Raw genomic sequence first — 12,725 nt, forward strand, 5'->3', positions numbered from 1 at the left:
TTAACTCAGTACACCCATTTGGACCCAGCCTCTCCTAAAGGGGTCACGGTCCCGGCCACGCACTTCATCACCCATTCAGCCTCTGATATTAGGAAGAAGCTGAAAAAAGTGGAGGAAGGCCCTCAAACCCCACTCTGAGATTAGTGAACATGGCATTCAAGATTTTTAATAGCCTTGATGAGTAGGAAGAGTCAACCTGGGATGCCCGGTCCAGCAGAAGGTAAATTTTCAAACACAAGCCTTAGTAGCAGCCTTGCGGCAGGCGGCGCCCTGTGACCCCAAGTGGGCAGCATGGGGGAGGGGTGCATGGGAACAATGACTGCCACCTGGTGCCTGCTTCAAGTGAGAAGAGAGGCACTGGTCATGAAAGTGCCCCAGGCCCAGAGTTCCAACCAAACCCTGATGGCGTGCGGTCAGAGCAGACACTGGAAGTTGGACTGTCCTTGGAAAAGCAATGGACCCTCTGGGTCTCCAGGCAGAGGGACCACCCTTCCAACACCTGACCCACCGTTAGCCCTACTGGAGTTGGCCAAAGACTGATGGGACCTAGATTTGAAGACCCCCATCACCCTCACTGAGCCTAGAGTAATGCTCAAGGTAGCAGGTAAGTAAATTTCCTTCTTAATAGACACAGGGGCTACCTACTCTGTCCTACCCTCCCTTTCAGGACTAAGAAGTTCTTCTTCAATCTCAGTCATGGGTATTGATGGCAAGCCTACCTGCCCCCGTGTACTGGCCCTTTGTTTTGCTCCCTGGTTACATGGTCTGTGTGTTTCCAACACCATTTTCATCCATGGTGTATGCCCCCACAGGCACCTATTTTTGGTGTAATGGCACTCTCACCACATACCTTAATTCCTCTTCCCCCGGCCCATGCTTACCTACCACCATAGTTCCCCAGATCACTCTCTTTGGAGAGGATGAACCCGCATGCTTGCTGAGACCAGTCACTGTTTCCTGCCAAAAAAGGGCTGCCTTCTTGCTTGTAATGGTGGGTCTTAGCTTAGTCTCTTCAGTCATGGCACCAGGTTTCTCGGGTGGGGCTTTAGGCCACAGCATAATCCAGGCACACCACTCTGAGGAGAAGCTCCAGCTGGCTATGGAATCCACCTCGGTCTCTCTAGCCTCCCTACAGTGACATTTCACTTCCCTAGTGCAGGTAGCCCTCCAGAACCGAAGTGCCTTAGATCTCCTAACTGTAGAGAAGGGCGGCACCTGCCTGTTCCCAAGGGAAGAGTGCTGCTTTTATGTTAATGAATCAGGGCTGGTAGAACAAAACATAGAGACCCTCACCAAATTGGCAGAAGATCTTAAAAACTTCCAGGGAGACAATGCCTCAGTACTCTCTTGGCCTCAAAACCCCCTTTTAACCTGGGCCATTTGTGGTTATTAGTTTCTTGTTACTTGTCCTTTCCCCCCCAAATTTCTTCAGAACAGGATAAGGGACATGACTAACTTAACTGTCAACCGGCTTCTTTTGCACCCCTACGGCACCCTGCCTACCGAACCTGACCCAGTGCATTCTAGCCTTTAACCCCTTGCTGCCACCATCCAGCAGGAAGAAGCCAGACTAGCGTCGCCCCGATATCGCCAAAAATGCCGGAATGTTGGGTTAGGCACCGGATGAGGACATTAGGAACAAACTGACCTTCCCTTATTGGACTGAGACAGTTAGCTTTAAAGGGCTCCCAGACAATGAACCATCTCCTCGGTATCAGGCGGAACCATCAAGACACCACCCCACCTTGAAATGTCACCGATGGAGATGGCTTAGGCCCCTCCTTTTTTTTTTTTTTCATTCCTGATTTTCACATGGCCCCTCCCTTCTTGATCACCCTCCTGACCAGCTTAAAAACTTGCTCTTCAACACAGATAGGCGGGACTTCACTGGCCCCACTCTCAGGCCTGTGAATCTTGCCTGGGAACACAGAATAAACTTCTTCTCCTCCTTCTCTCTGGCCTGGCCTCAGTTTATCTTTGTGGCAAGCCTAATATGTATTAGGCTAATATGGATTGTGATAAGAGTTGTACAAGCCCCCAATAAAATGATTTTTAAAAATAATAATCTCCTTCATTTCAGGGCACCCATGCAGGTGCTTTTCTGGGACCCCCGTGGGTGGCACTGGAGAAAGACACCTCCACTCAATGGTGCTTATTGGTACCCACCAGCCTCACTCAGCCTTCAGGATTCACAGTGAGGAAAGGGCTTGTGTGAGTGCTAAGATTATAATGTCAATATCTGGGCTGGATGTGCTCCTGCCCCTTATTGTCACCAGAGGCAGGTGGTGACTGTAGATCCCCTTAAAGAGAGAATTCTGACCTCTGAATTTGGACTCTTAGCCTCTAAATCCATAAGACAATAAATTATTGATCTTTACAGACACATACTGGTGGAATTTGAGTTCTGAGATCACTAGAAAACTCAAATATCTCTAGGGGTTAAAATACAGAAGAATTTTTTTGAAGCTTTAATATTCTTATTAAGTTAAATTGTCATATGCTACTGCATTATTGACTTGCAGGTATTATGAATTCTTTTTATTAGAAAATGGTTACCTACATAACAAGTATGCTAGAACACAGTAACAAACCTCCATTATAGTTACTGATGCACAAATGCCTTCTGTTGGCAAAACATGCATAAACACACATTCGAGATGTAATATACATATTCTACCTGTTATGATGTATAACAACACTATTCAATAATATATTGTAGACATATAAAACTCCAAAGTAACTTTGACATCATATACTCCAAATTTTAGATTTCACAGATAAGGAAACTGAAGTTCAAAATGGTTGTGTTTCCCAATGTCACATAATTGGATTAGTTTAATCCAATGTACTTTCAATTCATGTGAATGGAAAAGCTTAAAATATTTTTTCTCAATCCATTTTGATCCTTCAGCATTTAACAAAAAGATAAATTAAAGTTATCTCCCTAAATTAATGATGTAGCTAGAAAAGTCATATACCAGGATGAAGATTCTGATGTTTGCTGAGAGCGGAACGATATCTAAATGCTTTTCCACAATCATTACATCCAGAAAGCTTCTCCCCTGAATGAATTCTCTGATGCTGAATGAGGTAAATGTGCTGGCTGAAAGTTTTCCTGCATTCATTATAGTTACAAGGTTTCTCTCCAAGGTGAGTATTGTGCTGTTCTGTCAGATGAGTACTCAGACTAAAGGCTTTGTCAAATTCATTGCACTTATAGGGCTTCTCTCCAGTGTGAATTTGTTGATGCTGAGTCAAATGTGAACTCTGGCTGAAGGCCTTATCACATTTGTTACACTGATAGGGTTTTTCTTCTGTATGAGTTTTTTGATGTTGAGCAAGAGAGGAACAATGACGAAAGGTTTTACCGCATTCAGCACACTCATAAGGCTTTGCTCCTGTATGAATTCTCTTATGTTGTGTAAGGTGTATGTTCTGGTTGAACGCTCTTCCACATTCATTACACTTGTAAGGTCTTTCTCCAGTATGTATTTTCCTATGCTGAATAAGGGATGAGCCGTAACTGAAGGTTTTCCCACATTCATGACACTGATAGGGTTTCTCTCCAGTGTGAATTCTCTCATGTTTAGCAAGAGATGAACTCCGAATAAAGGCTTTTCCACATTCCTTACATTCATAGGCTTTCTCTTGGGTATGAGTCTTCTGGTGTTGATTAAGGTTTGAGAGATAACTGAAAGCCTTTCCACATTCATTGCACTCAAAAGGCTTTTCTCTGGTGTGAATTCTACGATGTTGAGTAAGAGATGAGCAATAACTGAAGGCCTTCCCACATTCATTGCATTTGTAAGGCTTTTCTCCAGTATGAATTTTCAGATGTTGAGCCAGGGATGACCAGTAACTAAAGGATTTCCCACATTCTGCACAATCATAGGGTTTCTCTCCAGTATGTGTTTTCTGGTGTTGAGTAAGGTTTGAGTGCTGGCTGAAGGCTTTCCCACATTCATTGCATTCATAGGGCTTTTCACCAGTGTGAATCATATGATGTCGGATAAAAGTAGAAGGTCCATTGAAGGCCTTGCCACATTCATTACATTTATAGGTTTTCTCTCCAGTATGAATTTTTTGATGCTGAGTAAGGTGTGTGCTCCTGGTGAAGGTTTTATCACATTCATCACATTTAAAAGGTTTTTCTCCTGTATGGATTTTCTGGTGTTCCATAAAATGGCCCCTCTGACTAAAAGCCTTTCCACACTCACTACATGTATATGGTTTCTCACCAGTATGAATTCTATGATGCTGAACAAGATGGGTCCTCTGACTAAATGATTTTCCACATTCGTCACATTTATAGGGCTTTTCTCCAGTATGAATTCTTTGATGTTGAGTAAGAGATGGTGCCTCAATGAAGCCTTTTCCACACTGATCACATTTATATGGTTTATCTCCAGTATGAATTCTTTGATGATTTATAAGGTTTTCACTTCTGCTGAAGGCTTTCTCACATTCATTACATTTGTAGGGTTTTTCTCCAGTGTGGGATCTCTGGTGGCGAATAAGAGCTGAACAATAACTAAAAGTTTTCCCACATGCATTACATTTACAAGATTTCTCTTTTTTAATTGGATCTAAATTCTGTTTGACACTTGTTTTGTGTTCATCACATTTAAGAGGGGTTTCTTGTGAAGACATTTCTTGGTGTGTAACAAGGTTTGAACTCATATTGATGCTTTTCATGTATTCGTTATGTATCGGGCCTTTCTCCTGAGTATGTGCTATCTTTTCAGTGATTTTTCTTTCCCTTGAAAGTGTTAGCCGATTTGCTTGTTGCCAATCTAGACTCCCTTCAAGTTCACAAGTTTCTAAGAGATTGGAACTCCCATGATTATCTATTTTGAGTTTTTCCATTATTCCTGATAGAGATGGTTTTTCTTCAGAAATGTTTAACTTTGGGACTGATGCATTATTTTCAGGCTTTATCTTCCACTCTGAAAAAAATAGAGAGAGAGAAAATAACAGTATTTTCTGACTAGAGAAAAAGAAAACTGCGCTTATTGGAATGAAGTAGAAAGAATAAAAATAGATCCCTCAAGGAATTCTGAGGGTTTTCAAATAAAGTCCTAGTATTTAGAGGGGAAGTTGGAAAAAGCTAACGGAGAGGGAGCAAGCTAAGGAAAACATGGAATAAAATAATAGGAAAATAGCTAATTTGATTCCATAGATAATCTCTAAGAACTGGTAAAGGAACATCATTTGAGATACTAATTAAAAGACGACGGTAGAATGGCTTAAAAGAGATGCAGATAAACTGAATCTAAAGGAGACATTCTGAATTGGAAAATATTGGTAATGAACAATAAAACAATAATAAAGAAACAACCAAGAGCCACAATTTAAAGACGGGACAAGGGTGGGTGGGGGATTGAGGGGGAAGAAATGGGGAGCTGATATCAGGGGCTCAAGTGAGAAGAGAATGCTTTGAAAATGGTGATGGCAGCATATGTGCAAATGCGCTTGACACATTGGAGAAATGTATGGATTGTTATAAGAGATGTAAGAGCCTCTAATAAAAATATTTAAAAAAATAAATAAAGACAGGACAAATGGGGAAAACTGGCAAGGTCCCACAGTTTTTAAGCATGAAACAATGAATGAATACTAATTTTAAAAATGGAGGGGTGTAAACAGAATAAACAATTTAATGGGCAAAGTATATCAAGTTCAAGTCTAGAATTTTGAGAATTAGGAAAAGAAATTAAGAATTAGACTAGTTTAATTAGACTAGTTAGAATTAGACTAGACTAGTTCCCTGGATTGATAGATGCCAAAAGGAGATTAACCAAAATGTCCACATATAGGACAAGAAGTATCAGCTCAAAAAAGAAACAGAAAGAATAGTTGAGGCTGAGGAAATATGTGGGAAAGGGAAAGCCCATGGAGATATATTTAGGGTAATTGGAAGAAAAAAAATACTAATAAAAAAAGCAATATTATCAGCAAACAAGCAAAATATCAGAAGAAAGAAAAAGGGGGGGGGAGTATGTAACAAGAAGTAGAATGTTACCCACGACAAGAAAAATGACTACTTAAAAAGCAGGTATTAGGGGTCCTCGGAGGAACCAGACAGCGGGGCGGAGAAAAAAAAAAAAAAGCAGGTATTCAACCCTTGGAGTTTCGGTAAAGAATAATGATTGTACTTAAGATAACATTTCTTTGGCTCAGTGATAACAGAATATACACCAAACCCTAGAAAGTCCTGAATCTCTCTCATGCTGCCAGCCTGGTCACTCTTAGCGCAAGGACGAAGCAAAGACTCAGAGCCACTTGCCATCACTTAGTATCCCCATGTAGCATGATACGTAAGCATCCACACTCACATCAGAACTTTTCCAGCTGGGACAAAGACATCATTGCAACTCAAGTTTGGAAACAACCAAAAGAAACACTACAACAAATGGATATGTTTTCATCAGCAAGCAAACTATGTTTATATCATACACAATGCCTCCTGGAGGTGTCTTAAAGTGAAGGATATGGAGAGCAAGGAGTATGATATTATTAAAAGAAGCAAAGAGTATGGAAGTGGCTCCTTGGATGAAGTTCCAGTTGAAGGCAAAAAATATGGTGCAATCTGCTACCAAATTAACCACACTGTTGAGTCCTTCATACAGTGTGTTAGTATGGATAGACTAGAGAAACAAATTCATTGACACTCATATGTGTATAAGAGAGTTTTATATAAAGGGTAATTTTATATTAAGAAAGCATCCCAACCCAGTCCAGATCAAGTCCTTATTAGCCCCTATGTCTCATACCAATCTATAAAGTCCTCTTCAGACTCATGAAATACATGTAATGACGCCAAATGCAGGACGATCACAGGCCAGTGGATAGAAAGTCTTTGGATCCAGTGGCACTGTAAGCATTTCAGCGCGGGCAGGGGTCTCTACGTGGCTTCTCTGGCTTCAGAGGTCTGGTTACATCAGGGTAAGTCCATGTGTCTTCTCCAGCTTGGGGCACTATCATAATTCCATGTGTCTTGTCAGCTGCAGTGTCTCCCAGGGAGTGAGTGGTGTCTCCCGCCTCCAAGGAAGAAAAACTGGATTTCCCAGAATTCTCAGGAAAAGGCTATGCCCACACAGAGGCTTCATTGGCTATCATGCGATTGACAGACTAGACTCCATCCCTTCATTCTTAATCCTCTCAAGTCCAAAACTGACAACAGATTATATAACTATCACACAGTTACCAGAAGAATTTCCAGAATATAAGCACCGAAGCAAACAATGAAGGACTACAAAAGACACTAGGATGCCATATTAAACAAAACCAACCCTACTACACAAAACAATTCTACCTTATGCGATGTAAAGTCTACAGGCATGAACCACAGTATTCAGAAAATCCTGTGTATGGAGAAGTAAGCCAGGGTATTAGTGACCAGGCTGTAGGAGAACAAGGAGACCCATGGAACAAAACATTTATCAGGGCTTTCAAAGTATGATCTGCAGGGACCATGTCACCATGACAATATAGAGTATTAGCTCCCAAATTTATTTCGCCTATCCCTGACCTGACCTTTATAGAAAAAAAAATAATTACTCAGCACCCCTTGGCAATTAAAAACTTTTATACTATAGTACATAGTACAATGTATAGGTATCTGCTTCTGAATTCCCCTGGATCTTTCATGTGTCCCACAGTGGGCAGTACAGCTTACTGTGAAAAACACTGGTCTAGAAACAACAATAATAAAGAACAATAAAACATTACCCACACAGATACCTAGAAAACTGTAAACCATTTTTTAGAGACACAATTAACAGACAATTCACTAGCTAAATCTGTTCTGAATGCTGGAGGACAGAACTAAGGACTGGCTTCCTGAGACAACCATCATAATGTTTACTAATCGAACAAAATAATAATAGAAACAAAGAATAGAGTTAAGTACTACAAGTGTTTTGCTTATATCCACTTACTGGAATTTTGATATATCATCCCAATATATCTAAATTATCTATTCAACCTAGGATATTCAATATTTTAACCTAAAATATCTTTTTGATAAATGCTAAAATTCTTCTTTGAAAAACCTGGGTTTTCTTATTTTTCATTTATTTATTTTGGGTTTTCCCCTCTTTTTTATCATTTTATTGGGGCTGCTATAATTCTTATCACAATCCATACATACATCCATTGTGTCAAGCACATTTGTTACATTTGTTGCCATCATCATTCTCAAAACATTTGCTTTCTACTTGAGCCCTTATTAACAGCTCATTTTTTTCTTTTTCCAAAAATCATTTTATTGGGGGCTCTTACAGCTCTTATAATGATCCATACATACATCCATTGTATCAAGCACATTTGTACATATGTTACCATAATAATTTTCAAAACATTTTCTTTCTACTTGAGCCAGATATCAGTTCATTTACCCCCCCTCCTTCACCCTTCCTCCCTCATGAACCCTTGATAATTTCTACTTTTTTTTTTCAAGTCTTACACCAACCTGTTTCCCTTCACCCATTTTTATACTGTCCATTCCCCTGGGAGGAGGTTATCATTGTGATTGGTTGCCCCCTTCCCCCCCGCCTCCCCTTACTCTCCTGGTATAACTACTCTCATTATTGATCCTGACGGGTTTATCTGTCCTGGATTCCCTGTGTTTCAAGCTCTATCTGTACCCATGCACAAGCTCTGGTCTAGCCAGATTTGTAAAATTAGGGTCATGACAGTGTGGGGGGTATGGGGAGAGGAAGCATTAAAAAACTAATAGAAAGTTGTATGTTTCATCAGTGGCATACTGCACCCTGACTGGCTCGTCTCTTCCTTGTGATCCTTCTGTAAGGCGATGTCCAGTTGTCTACTGATGGGATTTGGGTCTCAACTCCGCACTCCCCCTCATTCACATTGATATGATTTTTTGTTCTGGGTCTTTGATGCCTGATACCTGATACCACTGACATCTCATGATCACAGGCTGGTCTCACGATCACACAAGCTGGTGTGCTTCTTCCATGTGGGCTTTGTTGCTTCTCAGCTAGATGGCCGCTTGCTTATCTTCAAGCTTTTAAGACCTCAGACACTGTATCTTTTGATAGGCAGGCACCATCAGCTTTCCTCACCACATTTGCCTATGCACCCATTTTGTCTTCAGTGATCTCAGGAAGGTGAGCATCACAGAATACCAGGTTATTAGAACAGAGTGTTCTTGCATTGAAGGAGTACTTGAGTAGAAGCCCAATGTCCGTCTGCTACCTTAATACTTAACATATAAATATATGTACATAGATCTATTTCCCTGTCTTATTTACAAATATATATGCCTATATTTAGACCTCTATAAATGCCCTTTGCCTCCTAGTTCTTTCCTCTATTTCCTTTTACTTTCCTCTTGTCCCACTATCATGTTCAGCCTTCATTTGGGTTTCAGTAATTCCTCTGGGTTACATTGCCCTTAATCAAGCCCCACCAGACAGCCTATGCCCTCCTCACCATTAATTTTATATAATTTGTTGTTCCCTTGTCCTTTTGTTTGTTGACACCCCTCTTCTTTTCCCCTGCCTCCCCTCTCCCATGTCCCCCGGAAAGCATCGGTCCCATTGTTTGCTCCTCTGGATTGTTTATCCCACCTATCTTATCTAGATAGACATGCAGAGACAATAATAAGCACAAAAGCAAGACAGAGCAAAACAACAAAAGAAAACAAACAAACAGAAAAAAAAAACCCAATGACCAAAAAAAAATGAAAAGACTATAGATTCTGTTTGTTGACCTTTATGAATCTTTTTCAGTTGAGTCTAATGGGGTGCCACGCCCTGGTCCCAAAGCCTATTTTTGGTATTCCCTGGGGTGTCTATTGCTTAAACCTGGATTTTCTCTGTAGACATTTAGATGTTTTAAAATGATTTTCTATCTTGACATGTAAGGATTTCTAAAATTAATTTTTCATTTGTAATACAACTTTACAATGTGATTTTCCCAAAAGAGACTGTAAGCACCAGTCAATAAGCTTGTATTTTAAAAAGCAGCTCCATGAAACCATTTTCTAGAACAAATTTAAAGATATAGTCAGATAAAGAATGAATTTAAAATCATGGTGAGAAAGGATGAAAGAGAGAGAAATATGTTACAGTCTGTGCCAATCTCTTGAAATTTGTAATGCTTATTTCAAATTCAGTATTTTGCAAATTTTATCCCCCCCACCTCTTATCTTCATTAAAAAGTTCTCCCACTCCCAGTCTTCGGTGCCCTAGTGTGGGTCAAACTCACCAGCTGCTCCAAAGGGGAAGGACAAGGTTATCAACTCCTCAAAGACTTACCATCTTGGGAACCCTAAATAGAGTTGCTAGGGGTCAGAATCAACTGATAGTCGTGGGTTTGGGAGGTTTTGGTGACTCACTGGCAAATGCACAGCTAATAACAGAAAGGTTGGCAATTTGAACCCTTTAGTCTCTATCCCGGAGAAAGATGTGGCATTCTGCTTTTTGTAATGATTTTATATCTAAGAAATGCTATGGGGCAATTCTACTCTGTCCTATAGGGTTGTTATGAATCAGAACAAACGCTAAGGCAACAGATTTTTCCCACAAACTCTTAATAGATATCCCCTCGACAGCAACTTTCCAGGGTCACATCTTTAAAGAGGTCTTTCTGCACAGTTTGGCGACTTACAGTTTGGAAGAAAGTTATTCTTAACTTTCCAGGGTAGTCTGATAAGATGACAGGCTCAGAATCTACACATCGACATTAACAAGGTAATAGAGAAATGAAGGCTACTGGAATGCAACTCACTTTTCCTGAGTTTAATTGAGAAGGAAGAGAAATCAAGTTGTGGTCATAAGGAATAACTGTGTTGAGTAAAGCAATCCGGAGACCTAAATTAGCTATTTCTGCTTTGAAGCCACTAAGGGAACTTCGTGTGAATCCTGTAGATCCAAAAGAGAAAACTGAAAGCTCAAAGTGAGGTTACAGATATGAGATCAAGATCCCAAAGGAAATGCAAAGAGATGAAATACAAGTTGAGGGATAGGCTTTAGGAAAAGACAGGAAGAACACCTCCTCTGAAAAGAATATAAAAACAGAATATGTATGAAGACAAGCTGTGGTAGGAGAAAGCATAGCAGAGTCCAGAACAAATTATTTCCAAGTTCTCACCAGGAGACACTTTAAAAGAGAAGCAGGCACATCAGTATTTCAGATATAAAATCTTCTCTTATCATGCTGGCAGTCAGAGCTTAAGACAGTCATTTTGCTGGGATTCCACGACTTACCTTCAAAAGTACCTACTCCTCCCACCAGCCATGGCTCTGTCCCTTGTTCTAAATGGGAAATCACATCAGGTTTGGAAACTTGAAGTCCTGCTCATATAAAGGAAAAGAAAAAAATATTTATCTGCAATAAGGGAAAAATATAGTATCAAAATTCTTACCACTTTGTCTTTAAAGTAGAGTGGATAACTTATTAAGCTTAATTGTTACAAATTCCCTGAGAGCTGGTCCGAGGCCAGAAAAGTAATTTACTTGTTCTTCTACTTGGAACAGAAACCTTTTCAAATTTTTTGAAACTAGGAATCTCTGGTTCCTAAACCCCAAAGCAAAACCTGCCTAAGCAAAAGAGAATTACAGCCTACCACCAAATATTATCTTAGCAGTCATCCCTACCTATAGAGACCAGGTGTGTGTAATTCTCTAGAGTCACATCTCTGAAAAGACTCCTCTGCACAGGGTCCAGGTGTTTCCATTCTTCCTGGGTAAAGTCAACAATCACATCCTTCAAGGTCAATGATTCCTGAAATATCGAATATGTCTGCTTAGCCATAAGCCAATTAGTTAGGAAAAGGATAAAGTTAGCAATACTGAGAGAAGTGAGGGTAACATTTGAAAAGTGATTTTGACAAGAGTTCTACCACTGCAAAACGAATATTAAAACAACTAACTCAGAGTGCTCTTGTAAGAAGTAAGAGATGTTCAATATGAAATGTTTCATTTAAGGTGCAGTCAGTATTGGGCATTGTTGTGCATAATCATCATCATCATCATCATCATCATCATCATCATCATCATCATCTCTGTGTTCCAAAATATACCAAGGATTAATAGTATATCCACAATAAGTAATAATAATTTTGTGCAAGAATATCCAACATATCTTGATGTGCAAGAATATCCAACTAATGTGCAAGAATATCCAACATATTTTGAAGTATTGTTGTCAGGGAAGGAATTTATCCAAATATATATATATATATACTGAAAGATAATTTAAATCAAATAGAGTGAAAAAGTATGGAATAAACCTCAGAAAACAAAACAGACTCCATGTTTATAAAAATTAATAGGTTTTGTAACTTCCAAATCAAGATAAAACTAAAATAGTTAATATAACAAATGACTACTCAAGAAAAAAAATATTTCATAGCACACACAAAAATTATTGCTAAAGATTAAATTTCAAAGAAAAGTTACAAATAAAATAGTCAAATAAAAGATAGTTTTAAAAGCTTGAAATATAGTAACCCCAAAGTAGTAGACAGGGAAAAAACAGATTTAACCCCTTAAAAATGTAAACACCTATAAAACACTATAAACAAAATAAGAAGATAACATTCTAAGATCCCACAAATAATTAGAAAAAAAGATTACCAACCCACAACAATAACAACAACCAAAAAAATCCATCAACAACCCAAAAAAGAAATTTACTTAAGAAATGGTTAATAAACCACGGAAAGATGTTCTACTTGATTACAGTGAACCCTC

The 12,725-nt window shown here is 39.4% G+C and overlaps 1 protein-coding gene across 3 annotated transcripts in view; it reads right to left on the reverse strand.

Annotated features, from left to right (window-relative positions):
• Positions 1-2,523: 2,523 nt before the first annotated feature.
• Positions 2,524-12,725, reverse strand: part of ZNF184 (zinc finger protein 184) — a 20,689-nt gene continuing 10,487 nt past the window's right edge. For all 3 annotated transcript variants that reach the window (XM_030886051.2, XM_045291709.1, XM_045291710.1), the window contains 3 exons: positions 11,628-11,754; positions 11,238-11,324; positions 2,524-4,946 (listed from right to left, as the gene is read on the reverse strand). In XM_030886051.2, the coding sequence (XP_030741911.2) occupies positions 2,971-4,946; positions 11,238-11,324; positions 11,628-11,754 (2,190 nt within the window). In that variant the 3' untranslated portion in view covers positions 2,524-2,970. The remainder of the gene's footprint in view (positions 4,947-11,237; positions 11,325-11,627; positions 11,755-12,725) is intronic.

The sequence above is a fragment of the Echinops telfairi genome, unplaced genomic scaffold (assembly GCF_000313985.2).
Source record: "Echinops telfairi isolate 266 unplaced genomic scaffold, ASM31398v2 ScPeMD7_140;HRSCAF=443, whole genome shotgun sequence".
Classification (NCBI taxonomy): Eukaryota; Metazoa; Chordata; class Mammalia; order Afrosoricida; family Tenrecidae; genus Echinops; species Echinops telfairi.